This window comes from Triplophysa dalaica, chromosome 3 (assembly GCF_015846415.1).
Source record: "Triplophysa dalaica isolate WHDGS20190420 chromosome 3, ASM1584641v1, whole genome shotgun sequence".
NCBI classification, from domain to species: domain Eukaryota; kingdom Metazoa; phylum Chordata; class Actinopteri; order Cypriniformes; family Nemacheilidae; genus Triplophysa; species Triplophysa dalaica.
In genome coordinates, this window is record NC_079544.1 from 26,845,002 (window position 1) to 26,868,551 (window position 23,550).

Consider the following 23,550-nt stretch of genomic DNA (forward strand, 5'->3'; position numbering starts at 1 on the left):
TTCTGCCAATCTCATATTAATCTTGAGTACCTATACAGTAGTATAGCATACATCGTATCTTCGAAAAGTATTTAGTTTAGTCAAATTTATAAAAGAGAGATACAGCTGTAAGAGACAGGTATGTTCATGCTTCGAGAAGAATTTAGTGGATTTAGTTTGTAATTCCTAACGTGGATTTACGAAATACATTCATGTGTTTGGAGGAGGCGTGGTTTGGGGACAGCGTATCGCATAGAGGGTGGGATTGTAATTTCAGTGCTAGCAGGCTAAAGTCAGCATCATTCCAAACCAACCACCCCACCTTTAAATGCGCCACGCGCGTCTGTCTGTTTACTACCATTACAGCAATCGCAAGATTGCATTACGTTATTTTAAATACACCGCACTTAACCTGTACCTAAACTTCTGTGAGCTGCCAGTGTAAATCTTTAATCTATCTTTATTCTGGATTATTCAATACACTAGGAATTGTACATTGATTTTTGCTTAATGAGAATAAAATACTGTAAATCAAGTAAAATAAATAAAATATTTTTCTTAAATACATGTATGCTTGTATGTGTATGTTTTTATAAATACAAAATACAAAAACAAAATATTATTCTTAAGAGGTTATTGCATAAATATTATGCAAAATAAATGTTTATTTAGTTTCACTTATTTCTTGTATGTTTCTTTTTTTTAACCAAAATTACATTAATTATATCGGCCAAATTGCTTTCTTAATATCAGCATCGGCCATTAAAAATCCCATATCGGCCGACAACTAGTAAATATACCCAACAGTAACACCACAACTCCTGTTGCTACAGTCTCATGAGCGCTTACATTATTGTTCCAGCCAGAGATCAACAAAACACCCCCTTTTGAAAATCACTGTGATGACCATCACATACAGTTGACACACTGTTCTAAAAACAAAGAAAATTACGCTTATACAACTGTAATAATGTAAAAATCAACCCGGATATGAATATCCAGGTTGTAGTAAGCAGTGGGATCAGATACTCTGTAATGCTTGCTGGAATGCTGCCGCACCAGTACTGTACTCTCACAGCACAGTTACTCTGAAGGAGAAAATATCTACAAAATCTCTTCCTATAGACCAGGGGTTCTCAAACTTTTTGACTCCAAGGCCCCCCATAGTTTTCAACAAAATTCAAAGGACCCCTTCCACTCACAAGACCTCAAAATTTCTACCAAGTAAAATATTTTAGAGGTTAATATTAACTGTAAAAACGTTTATTACTATAAAAATGGCCAAATGATAAAAAATATAGTTTTGAAAATGATACTTCAAAAGTAATTTTGTCTCATTTGAAAATATTGTCATATTGAGGCTCCCTTGGAAGTCAGCTGTGGTCCCCTTGTGGGCCCCGGCCCCCCGTTGAAAACCGCTGCTTTAGACAACAGAGTCAATACAGTGCAGATGTATAGATTGGACTGGTCAAAGAAATAACAATACTGCTGGTTTACTTCTCCACGTATAATGTATTCATGAGTTTTAGGGAACATCATATGAATGTTGAAGAAATAATAATGGCAAAAAGTTTGTAACAGTTGAGTTAATGATTAGGAAGAATTTGTGACATCCGTGAATTCTATGCAAAATAAAGATTTTATTAGCTGCAGTTGAGTTTATAGAAACAGGAGACAAACAACAGCCTGAGAGGTGTCGTGCCCTCTACAGTATCTCACAGAAAGAGATACAGACATAATGCTGAAGTTCCTGAAATCTCATCTGCCCTATCCTCCATCCAGCAGTAAACACACAGATCACAACACGCCCTGAAAATGTGTCTGACCTTGCCTCACAGCAGTACTTAACAAACAACAACCTTACACTGCAAATGTACTAACATGGACTGTTCATCAGGGTCACACATCTATATTTAAAGTGCGAACAATTCAGAAGTTTGGAACAAGAAAAGAGAAAAAGATAATAGACAGAGATTATCGTAAATTTAAGAACAAAGCAAAAGAGAAAGTAGCGCACAAAACAAAATACAACAAAAGCACACAATAACTGACTGAACTATCATGTTTCCTCTTAAAGTCCTCCTGAGAAATGCAGTTTTTAATATTGTTTATATGTCTATGTGGTGTTTTTAATATGCTTCAAGATTAACCCTGAACAGTTTGAAATCGTCTCTGTTTATGACATCAAAACCCTGTAACCAATTACATATTACCAATTACAAATTACCATTACAGATTTCAGCCATAGATATGATGGTGCAAAGACTTGAGACTGAAACAATCGCTGCTTTTAAACATCTGCTTGTGCAACACGAGCGCAAGCTGCTCACATGTGCAATGAGGCATCTATATACCTATTATCTATGTTCCGAGCTCACTCCATTTAAATAGAGGCAGGAACTAATTAGCATATTCATTAATCCGTGTATACTAAATGAAGTAGAGTGTATGTAGAGTGTTTAAGTCATTTTGAGGCATAAAGATGTTATCATCACAGAAAAATGCTGAAGTCTATAGTGTTCATCTGACAGAGCACGGGTCAGCAACCCCATGGTCATGGTTTTGATCCTCAGGGACGTTTATAAAAATAGTAACACAATTAGCATTGAATAAGGCTTCTATAGCATTTAATAAGTATATTAAATGATATTTGTCATAATTACTAATACACATTTAACATCTAAAGTTGTGTCTGTTAACACTGGTTATTGCAGAATAAACTAATATGAATGAACAGTGAACAACTGTATTATTTACATTTTAATAATATGCCAAAATATCAATCAATGCTGTGAAAATACTTTCTTTATTGTTAGTTCATGTTGACTAATGTACATACAAATGTTAATGAATGGGACCTGATTGTAAACAAACATCAAAACGTTTCTGTTTGTTTTCGGTTTCTGTTCACCCAAAAGTAGTTCTTCAGTTCCTGGCCACCATTGACTACTGTAGTATGAAAAATGACAATGATAGTCAAAAGTGCCCAAGAACAGTTTGCTTTCCTACATTCTTCAAAATATCTTATTTTGTGTTCATCAGAACAAAGACATTCATACAGATTTGAAAAAATTTAGGGTGAGTATATGTAGGCAAAATTTTATTTTGGTATGAACTGTTCCTTTAATTAGTAGCTCAGTAGTTTTTTGTGAACAGTGAGGATGCACGCGTGCACACAAACACACACACACAAAAGTGAATTGAGTCATTCCTCAGGAAAGCCAGAGACTAGTTACATAACAGACAGAAAGACAGAGATAGCAGGAGACGCAGCGAGAGAAAGATGGCTCTTTTTACAAGTCGACAAAAACAAAGAAACCAGTGTAATGAATTGTCTCATAGCAGAAAGAAAGTACACAAAATTACACAAAATTTGTCAAGACTCATTCACCATCAACCACAGAGCACCAAGCTTTTTTGCGAGGACTGTTTTGTTTGAAAGATTCTGGTGCCTGTAAATAACAGTGTTCATTTATTTTTATTCTCCATAGTCAGATAAAAAGTCAGGCGGGTCTGTGCAAACCGCATTTCCGCTTAGTACAGCGCGAGCTCCACATTTATTCTGATATTATATTAAATGAAAGAGTTATAAAAGGAGGCGCATCTTCTTTATAGACAGGTCACACGCACACAAACACAGATTAAAGGTTCAAGTGATGGTAAAAAGACATACCAACAAAAGAAGAGCAACAAAACTGTAAATGTTCCTGTTGTTTCTGGTCAAATGTTACAGAACACATTCCTGATATTTTGCAGATCGGAATCGCAATATTTTGCTGCTTGTATTGCTCCGCTTGTATGTCATAGTTTTCTAGCATACTTTCTCACAATTTTACATGCTGATTCCCAGGAACAAATATCATGTCTGACTTGTTCACAAACAACGTGTCTCAGCATGTACAGTGCTGCTCTGAACTGTGCACTGACATGTCAACTGGGTCACTGAAAGGGGAATTTATTCATTCAGTCATTTAGGGATCCATACAAGTCCGAACAATTCAAAAGTTATTTTCAACCTGCACTATTTTGTTCATTCCTATATTTGTCTATTAAAGCGGAACTAACAAACCCAAACTGACTATCCTGTTGCAATGGCAGTTTCTGTTCCCAAGCGTGTAATCACCAGAACAAGAGAAAGTTTTATACACCGGAAAACAGAGAGTGAGCCTGGACAGAGTGATTTCCCAGAATGCCATCACAGCATGGGCGAACGGAAGCAGAGGGACACGTAGATGTAGTATAAATTACTTTACTTTAACACTACGCTTTACATTAATGATATACATTAAAGAGCATGTTCCCCGCAATCCCATTTCTCAACTTTTACTTAGTGTGTAATGTTGCTGTTATATAAATAATACCTGCAAAATGATAATGCTCAAATTTAAGTGCCAAGCGAGATATTGTCTTTATCAAAATTCGCTTTTCAACGACTACAGAGAACGGCTGGATCGGACTACAGTCCTCGACATCGGTGTACATGATGTCACCATTCCGAGTGCTTTTAATAACCTCCGCCCACAGGAATACGCCAAAAAAGGAGCAAGGCCTTCCTTAGAGAAGAGGAAGAGCCGCTGGAGTGGTATTTGGTTATCAGAGATTGTAAACATTTGAATGAGCTACACACTAAACTACTTTCACTTTCATCACAGTCTTACAGCTGCTAATAAGAATTCCACTACACACATTCTGAGATAACTAACGGTCATATAACAGTTTCCATGACTTTAACATCGGCTGTGAAAGCTGTTCTGTGTAATACACAATATAATATTGTGTGTGTGTGTGTGCATACCTCTTAAACACTTCTATGAAACATCCTTTGAAGTCCCGCTTGCAAATGTCTCCTGATCAATCTGCTTGTTTTATTATCCCCCTCGGGTCCAATATAAAAAAGCTAAACTAACGCTTCTGTTATGAGTTCGAATTAATGTAACCGGTCTGACGCCATTCGGTCCGGTGTCATTCCCCTCGCCACAGTAGGAAAAAAATTCTCAATCTCTAACAAAGATTGTCGTTTGCTCATGCACTAGTAGACCTCCGTTACACTTCGATAGATCCGCATGTTTTTAACTGATAAAGTGAAGTTGACGCCATTGTTACGGTTTATTGCTTAAAGCCAAAGTTTATGAATACACCTGAGAGGGGCACCGACCAATCACAACAACCTGAGAAGCGGAAGCCAATCATGAAAGACCTGGCCAGCTTTACCAATCAGAGCGTTTTGGAAGGAGGGACTTTATATAGACCGGAAGAAATCCAGTCGTTTTGTGGGAAGAGGGACAGCGATAACCAAAGCCTCAAAAAGAGCCAAAGACTGGGTCATTTAACATGATTGTACTACTGTTAGTTGGTGTATGTGAACCTTTGCAGTCTCTTACTTTTAGGGGAACTGACCAAATTACGTCGATACTACCGAGTGTGAAATGGCACTGGTCTCACAATATGATTCTATTATGATGTCTATGCCACCGATTCGATATCGCGATGCGTTGCATCATCAATTTTTAAATATTACTGCATAAGTCCGTCTCCCTCACACTTTAACACTTTTAAAAAGTTTAAAGAGTAGAATTTTTCTTAGAAAATGACTAATCCGTTCGCTAGAAAACACCTTAATTCATCTGGTGTCGCGTTTAACCCTTTAAAGCTGCCAAGAAACTGATATTTGGACCCCCATTAAATCCGATATGGAGGAAGATCCGGAAATGTTCTCCTCAACAACCTTTGATTTGTTTCTACAGATGAAATACAGACATGGACGTCTTGGAGTGTGAGAAAGTAAGAATAACATTTTAAAACTAAAGTGACCTTTTCCTTTAAAGAGGTGATATGACACGGCTAGAACTAATATTACTTTTTTTCTTTAGATCTAATGTAATGTGTATGCCCGATTTAAGGTTCAAAAATGCTGTAATTTCCACTGTGTATGTTTGTATCTCCTCTTTGACCCGCCTCTCTGTAACACACAGATTTTTTCAAAGCTCATCGCTCTGAAAAGCGAGATGTGCTATGATTGGCCAGTAAACCAGTGTGTAGTGATTGGTCGAAAACTCCAAGTGTGTGACGGAAATGTAACGCTTCTTGACATATTTGGAACATCAGGATCCAAAGCAATTGTACTCACAGGTACACCACCTTACTTGCGTAAACATTTGGGCGGTCTTAGTCAACTCATACCACAAACTGACATAGATTTGTGGGAGAGTGGTTACACAAGGCAGTTCAGTCAGGTCTGGGTGAGCATTCGCTATTGGATAGAATGCATCTTTTGTTTCCAACACTTTAAAGTAGATAATTTGGAAAATGCTAATGTTTGCCTGCTAGCTGTGCAATCATACGATCCCTCCCTCTCGCGAATCACCATCCAAAGCCACGCCTCCTCCCAAACACACAAGCGCACACAGACCAGAAGATGTTGGATCGGTTCCAGTGAAGTCATGTCACATTCACCGGTGAGCAACAGTGGTGATCGGTGCCATGTCTTCAGGGGAAGGACGATTTCAAGATACGTGCTTAGCGCTTCACGTGAACCTATGTGCATCACATGAATACGTGCCTGCATGCAGCAGCAGATGCGTTGAAAGGGGATATGATAAAAGAGACTTTCGCGTTCAGAAGACAGTGCATTAACACTTAACTCTGATTACGCATGAGACAAAGCGAGTATCTAGCAAACGCAAGCATCTCTTTTAGTGAAAACACTTTTGACGCGTCTGCTGCAGGTGCGCCTAAAACCTTAAGTCTGTCAATAAAGAGACGGTAGAGGAAAATATTTTCTTACAACAATTGTTAATGGAGTTACGCACTCTGTAGACCCGTGCGGCATAACGGATACGATAAATTGAGACGGTGTCAAAAATAAGTTCTGTGTGGGGGTCCTTTAATAAAATGAGTGAGAATAAAGTGCAGTGCAAACTCTGCAATGCAAAGCTGGCTTATCATGGATCAACAACTACAATGCACAATCATCTGAGGGCGAAGCACCCAGCAGGTCCATCCACAGGTCAGCAATCAGTTGCTAGTTTATGGTCAGAACAACCAATTTGGATGCCAGACGGGCGGAGAAAATAACGGCTCTTTTTACTAAGATGATCGCTAAGGATATGCTTCTGATCGGCTTTGTCGAAAGAGAGGGTTTTATAAATCTTATGGAGTTTGTACAGCCTGAGTTTACTGTTCGTCTAGAAAAACCATCACTGCCAGACTGCAGAAACTTTTTCATGACAATAAAAATGAAAGCCTTTTGAGCTGTTAATTCATGAAATCTTTTTAGACTGTTAACAAATGCCGTCATTTGGTTAATATGTTTTAACGCGTGTTAAGTCTGGTCTAACATCTTTATGGCTTTAATATATTTCCCTTGATCAATCACACTGCTGTTTTTTAGTTGGTATAAATGTGGATGCTCATATTTTACAAGGAAATGTCGTAGCATTATGAGCGGTTGATGCTGATCGACGTACTGTTAATAAGTGTCGTCATTCGGAAAGTTAATATATTAATGTTTCAACACGTTATCTTAATGTATGGCTTGATGTCCCGTCATCGGGAATAAAAGAGCTGAATTTAATTACCTTTGTTGTCTATGCTCATCATTCATATTGATGTTCATTCACCGGGTTGATTCTCAGGAAGTTTCAGCATAGCCATGTAGCTAACTTTTTAACAAGATTAACTTGTTTAAAACACTCTAAATTATACTTTCATTGACTATATAATCAACATTTAAATAAATACAGCCCTGTGGAATTAATTACTTATTATCTCCACAAGTGATCGCAGTTTTAAAGTAAAGTTAGTAATTGCATATATAAATATATAATGCATATATTTGTCCGCAGGTTTTTAATAAGACTGACAAAAATATTATTAACGTAACATATCTGATGAGATATGCAATGATTTATATTCTGTTTTGTTTGTTACTTTCATGACAATGTATTTTTCCATCAGTGTTTTCCAAACAATGTATTTACTTATTTTGCGGCACATTTTTTAATTGTTTTAACCATCCTTGATAGTGACTGTATCTGTGATAAATTAACTAGAAGATAAACAGCGCTTCCGGATCATCTCTCTTTCCTGACCTGTTTGATGCGAGTTGACGCTCATTCTCAATGAGCTCCGTGTGTGTGCGCGTGCGCGAGTCCTCGGTCCCTACCAATGAGTTTTGTCTAGTGTTTGTGTTTCAGACCCCAGAATTGGTTAGGATGATTTATTTTTGAACAAAGACACTTAAGTAACAGTGGACTTTATTTTCACTCTTTCACACCCCTCTATTTATTTGTGTATAGATGCAAATGTTTTGCTTTGTATGCATGGAGGGAGTGAATGTTCTAAATAAAATAGTTTTTTCAGTTGTGATGTAATCAGTGTGTCAAAAACAGAAGTATAACAGTAAATAAATATCTGTTCTGCATATCGGGTATCAGGCACATAAACATGCAAATAATCGATATCTGTTTAAAAAAACAATATCGGTCGATCACTAATATTAGTGGTTTATAAATAACATACAAACAGGAATTTGAAACTCAATTAAGACTTACTGCAGTAAAAATCATCATATTTTGTGGGGTTGTATTCATCGGGTATATCTGCTCAACATTCTTTAATGAATGTTTTATACGGTTTTATACATGTTTCCTAAAAGGTGTACCAGTAAAAATGTAGAAAAAACCCTAACCACTTATCTCTTTTATGTTCATTTATATATTTTTTTTGGGTGAACTATACCTCTTAAAAGAAATCATGTCATGTCATGCCAGATAAAGAACAGTTGCAGTCTGTAAACTCAATGTCATTTGTTTTTTATGATTAAAGGGCAAACTATATTTAAGATGTCACTGTCTAAATATAGGATTCGTAAGAATGCTGATGACACAGCCAGAAGGGAATGTGTTAGATTTAACACACACTTGTTATGTTTCTTTCATGGCTCATCGTATTTATGTGCGGTTAACACCGATGTAAAGAAGCCAGAGGCTGTTGGTGTACTGTGTGAATCTGCCAGCAAATGGAAAGATGAACAAACACTGAACCTTACTCCAGTCACACCTGTCAATATTCAACAACCCTTATATCCTATCACCACTGAAACCTCAATGCACACTGAATAACTGTCCAAATAAAACAGTGGGAAACACATTTTCAGAATGAGCGGGTGGGGGGGTTGTCAAACCCAAGAAAGCAGGGTTAGTAAAGCCCAGAGAGGTACTTAAACTCAGAGTCAGTAACCATAGTAACCTACTCTGTGAACCTAACCTGAATACATTCCTTCATTGCATACATTTTGATCACAGAGAGACCACTCGACTAAAATGTATTGAGCTTTCTACTGAGATTACATCTGTTATTGACACCAGGCCCAGTGAAAGCCAGGTTCTGGAACGCACCTGATAGGTTGAACTAGGGATAGTGATGCACGATATTGTATTTTTGCCGATATCCCAATAATTTCCACCTCAATTAAGTCGATAGCCGATACCGATATATGCTGTATATCCACCAGGACGTTTTTACGCAGCAAGTGCTGGACAGCTTTTTTTCAACCAAGGTGCGATGTTTGCAAATTTAAGCTGCATGGGAAAAAAACAAGCACCAGCAATGAGCCAGTGGAAAAAAACAACGGGGCACAACCCCGTCACTTCACTGACTGTCCCTTCTCACATTTTGAAAAGTAAATAATTTTAAAAACGTTAGGAAAATGAATTTGGTGAATATTAATTAAAGAAGCAACAAGAGCAGAGGTTAAAGAGATAACAGACTTGCTTATGCAATGGTGTCTTTGAAATGGAGACTACAAAATGGCAAAGTGCACAGAGGAAAAGCACACGTGAGCTTAAGTTCAAAGTCTACTCCCGATGGGCGATGGGCAGGATTTAACTTTATTTTTACTCTGTGTTTTAGTTAAAAAGGTTAATCAAATAGGCCGTGCGCGGCTAATGCGTGCAGGGATATCTCTTTGCGCACTCTGTTAATGTGCGAATATGTTGCTTTTACAAGTCCTCAATTACTATTTGAATATTAAAAATGCGATTATAATATTCTTATTTTTCATAAGAATAAATTACGTCACCACAAGTTTAAGTTACTGCTACAGAAGACCTATAGAGTTGTCACGTCTTATTTAACGCATCTTTGCTTCAACCGTAATGACCTTATAATACACAGAAAATAAAAACAATAATTTGTAAGTGTTCCTAAATCTTTGTTCACTCAGATTGCAAGCTAGTTTAATTAAGTTTACACACCGGATGCCGGGATCGTGTGTTATGCTCTGCTCACATCATCATATTAAAATGTTTCAAAACTTTTAAGCCACAGTATTTTCTAACATTACTTACATTAGGTATAAAAAAACAACGTAATATTAAATGAATAACAATAACTTATTTATTACCATAACTTGTTCGTAGCAGTTGTTAAATTCATATTCGTTCTTGAACAACTTGAAACATGAAAATGTAGGCTACATTTCACTGCAACTAATGTTAATGAATTTGGCCTTAACATAAGACTGGCACCTTTTCCCATACCTAAAAGCCTGAGATGTCCTTGTAGAAGTTCAACTAGATCGTAGCCTTCAAGTTACATCCTGTAATTAAATTCACACGCATGCCTTTTTTGTTTATTTTGTAATTGGCTGTGATTCCTTGCCTTAGTTTAAATAAAAAGGCCTACCTTATTTATTTATGCAAATGCAATGCAAAGCTAAACAAGTAAGACACTTGCCGTGAAAGACGAAGACATTTTTTTTATATGTGGTGCTGATAAGAAAATATCTATAGCATTGTAATTGCTCTGTCTTTGTTGCGCGGGGTATTTTTTTAGGATTTTAACAGTCGGCTTGGAGGTTTCAAGCCCATTTACTTTAATAATTATCAACATTATAAAAAATAAAGCCAGATATTCTTGTCAGATCTGGGTTTTGTTACCAGGAGCTAGAGAAGATAAGTGCGGTTTCTCCGCTGTCGGCTTTAACTGTCGGCTTGTTAAACAGACTTTCACCAGAGTAAAATAGACCTTGCCTATATGCTTGATTTTCTTATCAAGAACATATAAAACAAAATCAAAAATATTGTTATATCACACAGACTGTCAATATACTCACTGTACGTTGCGTTTTGTTCATTTTGTTATGTATGTTTGAGAGATGCACCGATTGCAATTTTCTTTGCCGATTCCAATTTTACATCCACAAACTAGAGGTGCTCCGATTTTTCGGTCGCCGTTCATAATCGGCCGATAATCACTTTGGGAAGTATGATCGGCGGTCTCTAAAAGGCCGATCCAGAAACGCCGATCAGATGACGCAAAATTGGCGAGACATTTGCGAGACACCAGCAACCTCATTAGACATTTGAGGGTTAGTCACGTAAAGGAGTGCGAGTAGTTTTCAAAGTTAGCCTCGCACAGAGTGAGCGGCAGTTCAGCAGCTCGAGCGCCACTCAGCTGCAGAGATCGCGTCAACAGAAAATTCATTTTCTTCTACCAGTGATGGAAAAATCAGAAATATGTCATTTTGACGGACTACAATAAAGGCGATTTGTAATTCCCCTATTTATCATTTCGTGTCATTAGAACGTGATGGTGAATGGACTGAACGTGATCGTGAGCAGAAGGAGGTAGACTATCGCGAAGGGACGTGTGTTTCCTATTCATTAGCTTACTCTCAAATGCCAGCTCTGTAATGCTAAACGCGCATGTGGTCACCAAGAGACTTGAGGTGCATCTGCATCCGTCACTCACGCGTCCCGTGCACGCATACACACAGGTGCGCTGTGGTGCCGGCTTTACAGAGTTTTTTCCTCATAAAATAGCGTCTTTTTGGATGAATAATAACTTTCAGTGAGTGGAAAAATGCCTCTCACTGCGTTTTCTCTGTTCAGTGAGCGGCAGAAGCAGCACATATATGACCAAACCACAGCTTTCTGTACAAAACACCTTTTACATTGTTACTGATTGGACATATGAACATAAAATAATAATCTAATTACAAACAAATGTTTATGTCCGACAACAGAAACATTGAATAATAAATGAAAAGTCAAAAATAAAGGTCTAGTGCATCCTCTCCTCAGCTGTCAGTAACAGAGACATTTTTAAAAGCATCAACCCTACTGCAAGGACTGTAAGAAGCATAAAGAAATATCAGATTATCAGATAAAATAATTAAATTTGCTTTGATCACGGCCACTTTATATTGTGGAAGACAAAGGGTTTCTGGGACTCATGTCACATGCTGCTATCTTTTATGAAAATATGTGTTAACACTTTCCTTGAAGCATGTATGTTTAATGCATTAAAAAAGTAGTTTTAGAGCATTATAATGCACATTTTAATGCATTGTGATATCTTTTAGATAATTCTTATTACAGTTCATACATTATAACACTTAGCAATTCATTGTTACACTACACATTTTAAATTGGTTATAATTCTTTACAACTACATATAATGCATAACAACACACATTATGAATAATTAATAATAATGCATTTTACCCTTTAATAACTCTTTATAATGCATTATACATACATGCTTCAAGGAAAGTGTTAAAAAATATGTTACTTACTAATATTCATTTGTTAATTCATGAGTCTTTCTCTTGTGGTACTGAGAAAGCAACAAATAGCTCCTGTAATCGGTGATCGGTATCGGCCAATACAGCTTACAGTGATCGAGGAGCAGTGATCGGCTCCAAAAATCCTGAACGGAGCACCCCTACCACAAACTATAATTGACAGTTTATAAAAAAAACATGAACTTTTCTTCAATACATATTTTTTCATATTTTTTTAATTATCATTACATAAATTATTGAACATCACAATTTCCCTTAATACAGTTCTACAACCTGCATTAAATTACAGAATCTTCTCTTGCCCAAATAACTCTTAAATTGAAGAACTCTGTGACTGAAAATAAGTATAAAATATAACTAAACTTAATCACTTAATCAACCTTATTCATTTTTGTACTCTCACAAAAGTCTAAGATAACAAAAAAATACTTCAACTTTATTCTTGTCTCTGCTTATGAAACTATCATTGCTTTATTTATTTTTTTCTGAAATGTAAAATAACTTGTCTTTATCTTTGGTCTGTAGTACTAAAAGAAGTCGGTTGATTAAAGCTGCCATTTCAATAACAAGTAAAAAAAATCCTGAATCTTGAATACTTGCGTATTTGACGTTATTGTCCCCATCGCTGGCAACATGGGCGACATTGGGGGGGGGCAAGGGGGGGCAGATGCCCCTCCATGTCGTAATTTAATTATTGGAGACAAAGAGTTGCAGATGTGAAAATTGTTTCCTATGTGATTATATTTGTATTTCCGCATTTATAGGGGGCAGCAAAACGAAAAAAGAGCAACATGCTACGCATTACGTACTATGTTACGCATTAATTAGTAATAGCCTGCGTACTACTACTATCCGACAAAATCTGTCAAAATGGCTTAGCGTCCCAATACGTTGGATAATCAAAAACAGATAGTGCTGCCGATGAAGGACATGTAACCGAGCAGACAACAGAGCAGATTTGAAAATGAGAATCATTCTCCAATGTGAGCCGTCAGGTCAGTTTCAAATTGCAGCCGTTAGCCAGGCCTCGACAGACAGCGCGCGTCCTGAGCGAGATCCAGTTCACGGACCAAAAATGTCTACCAACTTTATTGAAATCGGGCAGTATCAACCAGTTATTTCCTTTCCAGTGACTGAAGGTAGAAAGTTCAGAAAAGAATGGTATGGGATTTATGAATGGCTTGAATTTAGTCCCGCCATTGATCGGGCTTTTTGTTTCCAATGTCGTGCATTTGGTGGCAACGAGAATAAAATAGACACATTTCTGAAGGTTTTAAAAAGAAAAGTCACTTACAGACACTTAAAACGGGAAGCGTAGCGACGCAAATAAGCAGTGAACACGCAAAAAGAGTAAACGAGAATTGCTCTTCGTTGTCACGACGAAACGGATGGTCGGAAAATCTGGGATTTTTTTTGCAGTTGATGGATTTAAGGGCCACTGACAACCAACTAATTGATCGCCTATTTAAGAAGAGAGAGAGATCATTAAATTATGTACATAGCAAGCACCAAAATGAGTTGATCAATATAATGGCCGGCCAGGTTAAAAGTTAATCGATTTGATGCAGCGCCCGGTGGATGCCGTTTAGCACTTCACTAAGGTATGCCTGTTTTGTTGTTTAGTTGTTACTTAAATCTGCTTGTTTAAAATTTCTGTGAATAGTTTGATGATGCAGGTACTCAAAGGTGTGTTGATGTTTTTTCTTGCCCCCCCGAATTCGACTGTTCAATGCCGCCCATGGCTGGCAACATACGATCGGCTTCGAATCGGCAAGACGTGAGACTGACCGGCCAGTCACCAGTCATGGCCGATCATGCGAAAACCGGCAGTTTTTCAATCAGTGCACCTCTAGTATGTTTTCTTTTTGGATTATCCCATTACGCGTTGGTTTAAATGCAGTTTTTATATATTTTCTACATTTAAAAAAACTATATACAGGATTTAATATTAATGCGTTATGAATATTTAATGATAATTATAAGCTTGATGTAAAATAGTGACAAAAAAAGGTAACAAATTAAATAATAATTAAATTAATTTAAATAAACAAATATTCAAATATTTATTTTTCAAATAAATACACCACCGACATGTAGCACAAACACGGAAATTGACGCAAACGCATATTAATCAAAACAGCTTCCTATTGGTGAGGCATTACGGAGTTATTTTCTGTATCGTGCAGATGCAGATAACTCATTTATAAGCCATTATCTGCCTACCGATAATATCGTGCATCCCTAACTAGGGGTGGGCGATATAGCCAAAATCTTCTATCGCGATTGAAGCCATTTTATATAACAAAAAAGATACATATAGATACATTAGTTTATTTAAGGAAAATCTAATAAAAAAATTACCAACTCTTTACTGCGAGTTAGTATGTTTGATGTTCTTTACTTACTTGAGTTAGTTACTAATATAAAGTGTCTGATTCACAAGGACGGGCCAGGCGTATTTTTGGTTTAAGCTCATTATCCATTCTTTTATTCAAGAACTTTATTAAACCTCAATATATATGATGAAAAAGTGGTTTCTTGTTGGCATCCGAACATTGTTTAATTCATGAAATACTCTAGCAGCAGTAATAAAATAACTTGCGGCGGGTGCGCAAATCTGAATTATACCAGTATTATGAAACTGCATGTCACACAGAAATCCAGACTCCAGGGCTCGCAATGCCAAGTTCTCCACGCCAACTTTGCCGAGCGTTCGCAATATATAATCACATTAGCACTTTTAGTCCGCAAACGTAACAAATCAGAAAATATGAACGTATTCCCCTATGTTTACGTCGGGCTTCTTGTAAAGAAATCATCTGTGATCATTGATTCAATCAAATTTGCATACAGCGCCTTGCATTGTTCACCTGGGAAACCTGTGATCCTTATCGAGTAAAATGAGCTCACATACATGATTCATATTTGAAAAGCACGCAGTAGTTTTATTTGACAGCAGTCTTTTGGTATTATGTCAGGTGCTGGGTGATATCCATAACTTACCGGGAGTCTCCCGTTTGTCTATCATTGAAACTCGTAACATTTGAGACCCGCGATTGTGGTGATCTTTTTTCCGGTTTGCGATCACGGGTCTCAAATAGTGGTCGACTGATTATCGAACTGGCCGATTATCGGCGTCGATATCAAAGATTTATCCGATAATCGATATCGATCATTTAAAAAGCCGAATTGCCGATAAAGTCATTTAATTTTGAAATGCGCTATTTGGCTCTGATGCAGCCAAGGATTTAGTGACAGCAGTCGGAACACGTCGCTCTAGTTTGTTGCCTAGAGTAATGCCCGCCCACTGCCCCTCTGATTTGTTGGGACTAAGTCACGAGTCCGGCCAATCAAAGCGGGAGGCTGCGGAACAGAACGTTTTTTTCACTCTCACACCGAAAGCTCTCTTCAGGTTCATGCTCTCTGAGGTAAGGCAGCATCAGACGTTGAAATAAATCACAATCCACTACACTAAAGATGCAAAACTCTTCAATATAATTAGTGCCTGAATTTCGGAGCAGCTTTACGGGTTTCCTGCAGGTTCCGCAGGATTTACGCATTATTATCATGTAGATATAATTCACATCCATAGTATAACAATGATTTTGCTCTGTAAGCGAGCAGCACACTGCACGCGTTTCTTGTAACTGATCGAGCTGGCGTTTTGCATGTCATTTTAAGTTATGCCATTTCAAAAATACAAGCCATTTTAAAGCATAAAGAACTTGAATGGTCGGTCTTCAGTCAGAGCTCTCTCATGCACGCGCGCGCACACACACAGACTCCACATCTCAAGCTGCTTGCGACAAATGTCAGATAGAGTTATTTTCCGCAACTTATTTATACACATAAATGTTCAGAGACACACATGGATGTGATTAGATGCCCATCTTGCCGACAATACACTCAAGGAATAGGCAATGTACTAACTAAGTGTGTCTAAAATATGCTTTTAATGTTATAGCTTCATGAAAACATTTGCGGTCTTTTCAACAACATACACAATAAAGCTATGAAGGCAATTAAATTATTTACACTTATTATATAAATTCAAATTGTGCTAGTTAATCCAATGATGAGAAAAATGATTAATTGAATAGTTCTAGTATTGTATGCAATTTTTAAGTCATCAGAACATATTTTTTTCCATAAAGAAATATAATTTATTCCATTCAATTCATTTTTTCATTTGTTCCTTGTTGTTTTTTACTGGGTTGCTTGTGGTTTACCAAATGTTCACAGAATTTTGCTGGGTGCTCCCTTCTTTCTTTTGTTATTATTAATATAAGTGTTATGATTAAGATTTCTCAGTCAGAATTAAAAATCTTTCAAATGTTTCAGAGCCTGTGTTCTTAATTTCTATATAAATTTACGGTTTTACACCATATATATCGGTCTAATTCACATGGAAACAATCGGTATCGGCCTGAAAAACGCATATCTGTCGACCTCTAGTCTCAAATGCAGACAGGTATGGTAATATATCTTAAACGCTATACAACTATAGGCAATACAAACTATACGCAAGCCTTGCCATCACATATGGGAAAGAAGTCCGTAGATTTGACTACTCTAAATAAGTATCTGTACTATAGAGAATCTGACGTCACACCCTATTTTGCGCCGCCATCTTGGGAGGATATTAATCCACTGCTATTACTGTTTTGATATATAACATTACTTGTTTTGCTTGATATATGGAGAAATCGAAAGTGAAAGAACAATGGGCTTTACCTTGCAGTTTTATTAAGCAATATTAAACAAAAATTACAAAACACAGCATTGACGAACTAGCAGCCATCCTCCCAAGATGGAGCAACATTCAATATGGTGTGACGTCCATTAAAAAGCTCGATACTTGAGTTTTATTTATTCTAGATACTGTTGTTCACTTCATTTGAATGACAAATATCTCAAATATATAAAAAAAAAACAGATTTCCGTGGCCAACCGTCCCCGCCCTCCCACGTTTGGGAGAGACTTCTAATATGACACATCTGTGTATACTTTTTGCATTTCTGATTTAGTTATAAGCAAAAGATCTAATTAAACTTTTTAGCCGATTAACCAATTAATCCAAAAAAATAATCATCAAACTAATCGATTATCAAAATAATCGTTAGTTGCAGCCGTAATGTTAGATGACTGTTCCACTGTTATATCTAGCAGTGATATTTCTAAAATGACGTCTTAAATCTTTTATTTTTTTTTGTTTACCTGATTCTGTGAATATCTTCTTAATGTATTAATCGTGAGTACCTATAGAGTAGTATTGCACACTTTGTATCTTGGAAGAGTATTTAGTTTGATAACATTTATAAAAGATAGATACAGCTGTATGATTACTTCTGAAATCATACGTTGCGTGTGGGGGGGGGAGGGGTAGGCCGAACTAAAGCACATTGCCAACAAAACACAGACATCAGTTTCACTCACAGCATGCCGTTCATGTCCAGCATCTTTTAGCGCTGGGACGGCTCCATATATCAGTTTTAAACGATCTCCAAATTCAACATTCTAGCCACCGTTCATATAACATTCATCACCAAATGCAGTGAAGACACAAACACCTGAACTTCACGAACATATGCACTCTCTCTCTCTCTCTCTCCTGCACACAATTGAAAGTGACATCTGCGCATGCTCCTTCTCCTGCTCTACTCACTACCATGTGGGAATGCCTTGAGCTTTTCCGGTATAATTGTCTTATTAGGGGCAAATATTGTTTTTTTTTATGTGTTACATGTTCGAAAAAAACTTTCTGAAACCTGTGAGATCGCTGGGGGAGTGTATTGAGTAAAGAAATACTACATAACACCCCCAACTCATTTTTGGACAAGTTGACCACGTTGAGCATGAGAAGACAGCACGTTTAACATTGAACACATCATTGCAGCACACCTTTAACAAAAGTAATAGCGGTAGAATAATGAGAAACCTTCATAAGTCAGAATCAACTTTGAAAGGTTAAATTAAAAATGTGACCTTGTTTGAAGGGTCAGTACAATAAAACTTGAAACACCAGTAAAACTAAAATTAACTCTCTATTGTAAAACAAACAGGGTTGTATGAAAGATCCACAGGACCCACATGGCAAACAAAACATATGTTCACTGTTACTCTAGCGAGATGTCTTGGTTTCTCATCTCATCTGGAGAGAAATGTGACCGATTCATTGTACCACATGGGATCAAACACATGGCCCTAATTAAAAGATGAATGTAAAGTCACAGTCTAAGGAACTTTACAACTTATAAACAGCATGGCTGATACAGCTGCACTGTGACCCACTGGAGACTTCCAGGTTCAGTGTCTCCTCCCACTGCTCTAATCCCAACATGCCTGACATTGTGTGCGAATCAGAGTAAATTCTTCACATGCCTATGGACCCGTAGACAGGGCCGGGGAAAACATGTAGCGTTTCTGGACGCTTCTGCAGCAATTGCAGGAATGACAATAATACAGACAGAGAAGGAAACAAGAGAGCTGTTATCAGGTGACGGGTCATCAATTTATGTCACGTGAGGACAGCAGTTGAGCAAGTCAACATCCACAATGACATCTACTCAAGAGAATATGTAACACAGTTACTGACAGGTTGTGAAGAAATTAAGAATCTCCGTACAACACACATCAAATTTGACAGGCACTCAGAAGAGCTTTGGTCTCTACTAACTAGGCTTGAGCCGATAGACGATGCCATTGTCCATCGCTGATGGCTGTAAGACACGAAAATGTTGAGCAAGGATCGTGATTCAAACAAATCCTTCTCTTTAGTCACATCGCTGCTCTGCGCAGTGGGCTGCAAATCTTGTTGTAAACAAATATGAACAAACCTCACACTGTACAGATCAGTCTAGCCACTTTATAACTGTGGCACTCGAGCTGTATAAAGAGGACATGCAGTTTGCGCAGACCCGCCTGACTTTATTGCCGTATAATGACAGATGTCTGTGAAGCCTGCATTGTTTAGCCTAAAGAAGATTCGTGTCTGCGCAGTTCGTGCTGTATGAACAAGAAGCACCTCATTTTATAACTGTTTTATTGAATATAATATCAGAATAAATGTGGAGCACGCGCTGTATAAAGAGGACTGACTTGATAACTGTATAAAGAATACGTATGTCTGCGCAGCACGTGTTGTAAAATGAAGACGCATGTCTGCGCAGTTGGCGTTGTATAAAGAAGACACGTCTCTGCACAGCAAGCCTTGTATAAAGAACATGCGTGTCTGCGCAGTTGGCGTTGTATAAAGAAGAAGCGTGTCTGCGCAGTTCACGTTGCATAAAGAAGCGCCTCATTTTATAACTCTTTTATTGAATATATAATCAAAATAAACTGTGGAGCTTGCGCTGTAAAAAGAGGACGCCCAGTTTGCAGACCCAGCTGACTTCAATAACACGCCTGAATTGATAACTTCCCAGCTCGCACTGTATAAAAAGCTCATTTCAGCTCATGCCTTATTTATAACCCCCAACCCTACAACTAACACAATGTTTGATGTCAACCTAGTGTGTGAAAGTGTACAGTTTTTTTTACAAATACAAGAGCTGTAATATCAAACCTCATACAAACATGCAAATCTTCAAAAAACACATATTCATTGAGGGGTGAACTGCCTTCTACATTTTAGTTTTATCTTGTAAATGTTATTTGAATTCTCACCTGTCTTGGACATTTAAAAAAAAAAGTTTAGTTCGGTTAAACTGCCATTTATGACAATAAAATAAATATGAGGTTTCTATACAAGATATTCACAAGATAGGGTCACAGTAAAATCTTAAATCTGTCTGCAGCTTATACAGAAGCGCATCAAAGAAACCGGCCCCCAGAGTTGTTAAGGACCACTCTTACTCTGCTCGACAAATCCCACAGCCCTTTCCTTCCCCCATCCATCCGTATTCCTCACAGCCCTGATTTTCTCAGCGGCGTGAATGAAAGCGCTTCCTGCGGCTCACTGTTGGCTGACGGGCCAATGGATGTTGGCGTGAGACAGTAAAGGATCGCGAGCCAAGAACAGACTGGTTGAACAGCATCTGAATATCTAGAAGCCTCACGGCCCTCTCTCTTCACCCTCCACTGCACCAACAGCATTCACCCTTTCATTTGAATGATAATGAAGAGACCGGAACAAGAGCGCCGTCCAAGCCACAAGAGCTGCTGCTCACAAACGTTTTGTGGCCATGTCATGTGCATCCGTGGGAGCAAAGAACACTGTCATGTTTTATTACCAGAGAGAGAGAGAGAGAGAGTGAGAGAGAGAGAGAGAGTGAGAGAGAGAGAGAGAGAGAGAGTGAGAGAGTGAGAGAGAGAGGGAGAGAGAGGGAGAAATCCATGGGAACATTAACATGGTGAATTCATTGTAAAGTTTCAACATCATGTGGCGTGTCAAAGTAATAGAAATGGAAGCAGCGTGGTGGTGGCACGTTTACATGCATTGGTTACATAACTACGCTTAGACTGATGTCACATGAACAGTGAACTTGCTGAACTGAACTCTTTGGAAAGTCTGTAGAGCAATTAAGTTTTGACATTACCACCCCTACACGTGAAACTGCACATACAGATCATACACATGAAGGTCTGAGCTTTAAAGTCACATACACCCATCAAAAGAGATTTTACGAAAAAAACCTTATATTACACCATAAGTTAGTACATAAAGGGATAGTTAACCCAAAAATATCATCATTATTTACTCATACCCAGGTTGTTACAAACCTAATTAAATTTCATTGTTCTGTTAAACACAAAGAAAGATATTTGTAAGAATGTTACCCATTTTCAGTTCTGTGACATCATCCACTACCATTGCAGAAAAAAAAACTTGCATACGTTGTAGTTCTGCTGAACACAAAGCGAGTTATTTTGTAAAATTTAGGAACACAAACAGTTCTGGGGCACCTTTGACTGGCATTTATTTTTTTCTACTATGGGACTCAATGATATCACGGAATTGAATATTACTAAAATTCTTCCAGATATCTTTCATTATATTCGTCAGAACAAAGTAATTAACACAGGTATGAAATTACATGAGGGTGAGCATATAATGACAGAATTTTCATTTTAGGGTGAAATATGACTTTAACAGTCTTTTGAGTTTGGTGTTTTAAGCAAACAAATATTCCTGTGGGATTTCCTCATGCACGTCAGCCGCAAAACACGTAAAACCCAAACACTGGACCACTTAAAAACCTGATGGTCAACACACAAGCCAGATTTTCCCACTAAATGTTCGTGTCACGCCCATCAGCAGGGTCCAAAACACACACTTCTGCAGATGCACGGGCCACAAGAAAAAGAAGCAACAGATCCGTGGACCAGGATGTTTGCAAACATGCATTTTTACACATTTTCCGTGACTACACGCACACGAGACATGACAGCAGTCCCACCAAGGCAGGCAAAATATACAAAAGGCATGACCTGTCATTTACCTGCAAAGAAGCGTATGAGAGAGCCCAGCTCGGTGTTCATGCCCTCCTCCTGGACCCGCCACGGGTCTTTAAATCCCAGTTTAAAGAGAAAGTCATTTTGAATCTGCAGGGGCCTCTCGTCGGGCCTCAGGCGGCGGGCGGCCTCGCCGTGCAGCTGGACGTAAAGGGCCGGACCGGAGTCCGAATCCGACGGCGAGTCCTGTTCTCCAGTTTCGAGACCATCAGCGTTCGGTGTTTTGAATCTCGCGCGCGTCTCGGAATCATCGGTCACGCCGGTATCGAACGCGTTGGATTCCGACGGACAGTCCAGGTCCAACTCGTCCGAAGAGCTGCCGTACGTGTCCAGGCCCTCCGCGGCGCTGCTGTCAAACGCAGGACTCAGCGCCGACGCGTCCGTGCCCAAAATCATGTCGTCGCTTAGCGAGTCCCGGTGCTGGCCGAAGCGGGCCCCGGAGCTCAGGTCATCACAAGCGCTGCTGGTCTCCGCGTCTGACCCCGCAAACCTCTTGACGGAGTCTTCGTCCTGCGGGGACCCTCGGTCTCCATTACCCTCCGAATGCGCGTAGATGTCAAACTCCTGGTGGTACCGGTGGTCCTTCTCCAAGAGCAGGAGTCGCAAGCGGTCGTTCGGCTGGTCGGACAAGCTTTCGGCCCCCGCGTGGAGGTGTACGAGCGGACATTCTCCATCGCAGTTGCCATTCAGGTCGGTGGATGGATACGTTCTCGCATTCAGCCGCAGGACCGACCCCGTCTTGCCGTTCATCTGATGCAAGCGCTGCGCTATCTCCGCCGCGGTGCTCTCCACCGTGCACAGCACCGGCCGCGGCGCATGCGACCACGCCAGCAGCCGGTCGTGGACGTGAACGGAGCCCCTGCGCAGGTCCTGTCGGACCCACTGGCGGTCGGACAGCTGAAGCTGCGGGCTGGCCCGGTGTCTGAGCAACGTCTGTCGGTCCAGACTGCGGCTGTGAGTGGAGCCGATGCTGGACACGTGCCTCTTTACCCTCTTCTTCCTCAGCAGTAAAGCGGAACCGCTCTTGCAGGCTTTATTGATGATGTTAAGCTCGGCAGGACTCTGGGTTCTCGTCCGAGACTCGTCTGAGCTCGTCTGTCTGGGGTTCGACGCTCTCTGGCCTTCGTCATCTTCTTCATCGTCTGCTGTGGATCTCGGGGCCACACTCAGAGCGCCGATCTTCTTTACTTTAACGCTCTCCATCCTCACTGGATCACTCCTAGTCCATCTGATCGGGGATGCGAGCGCCGCACGACGCGCGAAAGGGCGTCATGAACGCGCAGGGATGATCGCTCCGCGCCGCTTGGATTCCGATCAGATCATGGAGTCCGAGAACGAAACTCACTCCTCGCGAGAGTGAGCGGAAGTCACGCGAGAGCTTACGTCCCATGTGCGGAATTTCGCGGTTTCTATTGCCTGTAAGAGTTTTCTTTCATTAATTATATATATATATATTATTTGGTCGTATCGTTTTATACCCCTTAGTCTTGGAATGCATCGACTGACAATTAATTGAAAAAGGATGCATA

The 23,550-nt window shown here is 39.1% G+C and overlaps 1 protein-coding gene across 1 annotated transcript in view; it reads right to left on the minus strand.

Annotated features, from left to right (window-relative positions):
- phlpp1 (PH domain and leucine rich repeat protein phosphatase 1) overlaps positions 1–23,357 on the minus strand; it is a 41,290-nt gene extending 17,933 nt beyond the window's left edge. The window contains exon 1 of the mRNA XM_056744225.1: positions 22,009–23,357. Within this exon, the coding sequence (XP_056600203.1) occupies positions 22,009–23,224 (1,216 nt within the window). The 5' untranslated portion in view covers positions 23,225–23,357. The remainder of the gene's footprint in view (positions 1–22,008) is intronic.
- Positions 23,358–23,550: the final 193 nt, after the last annotated feature.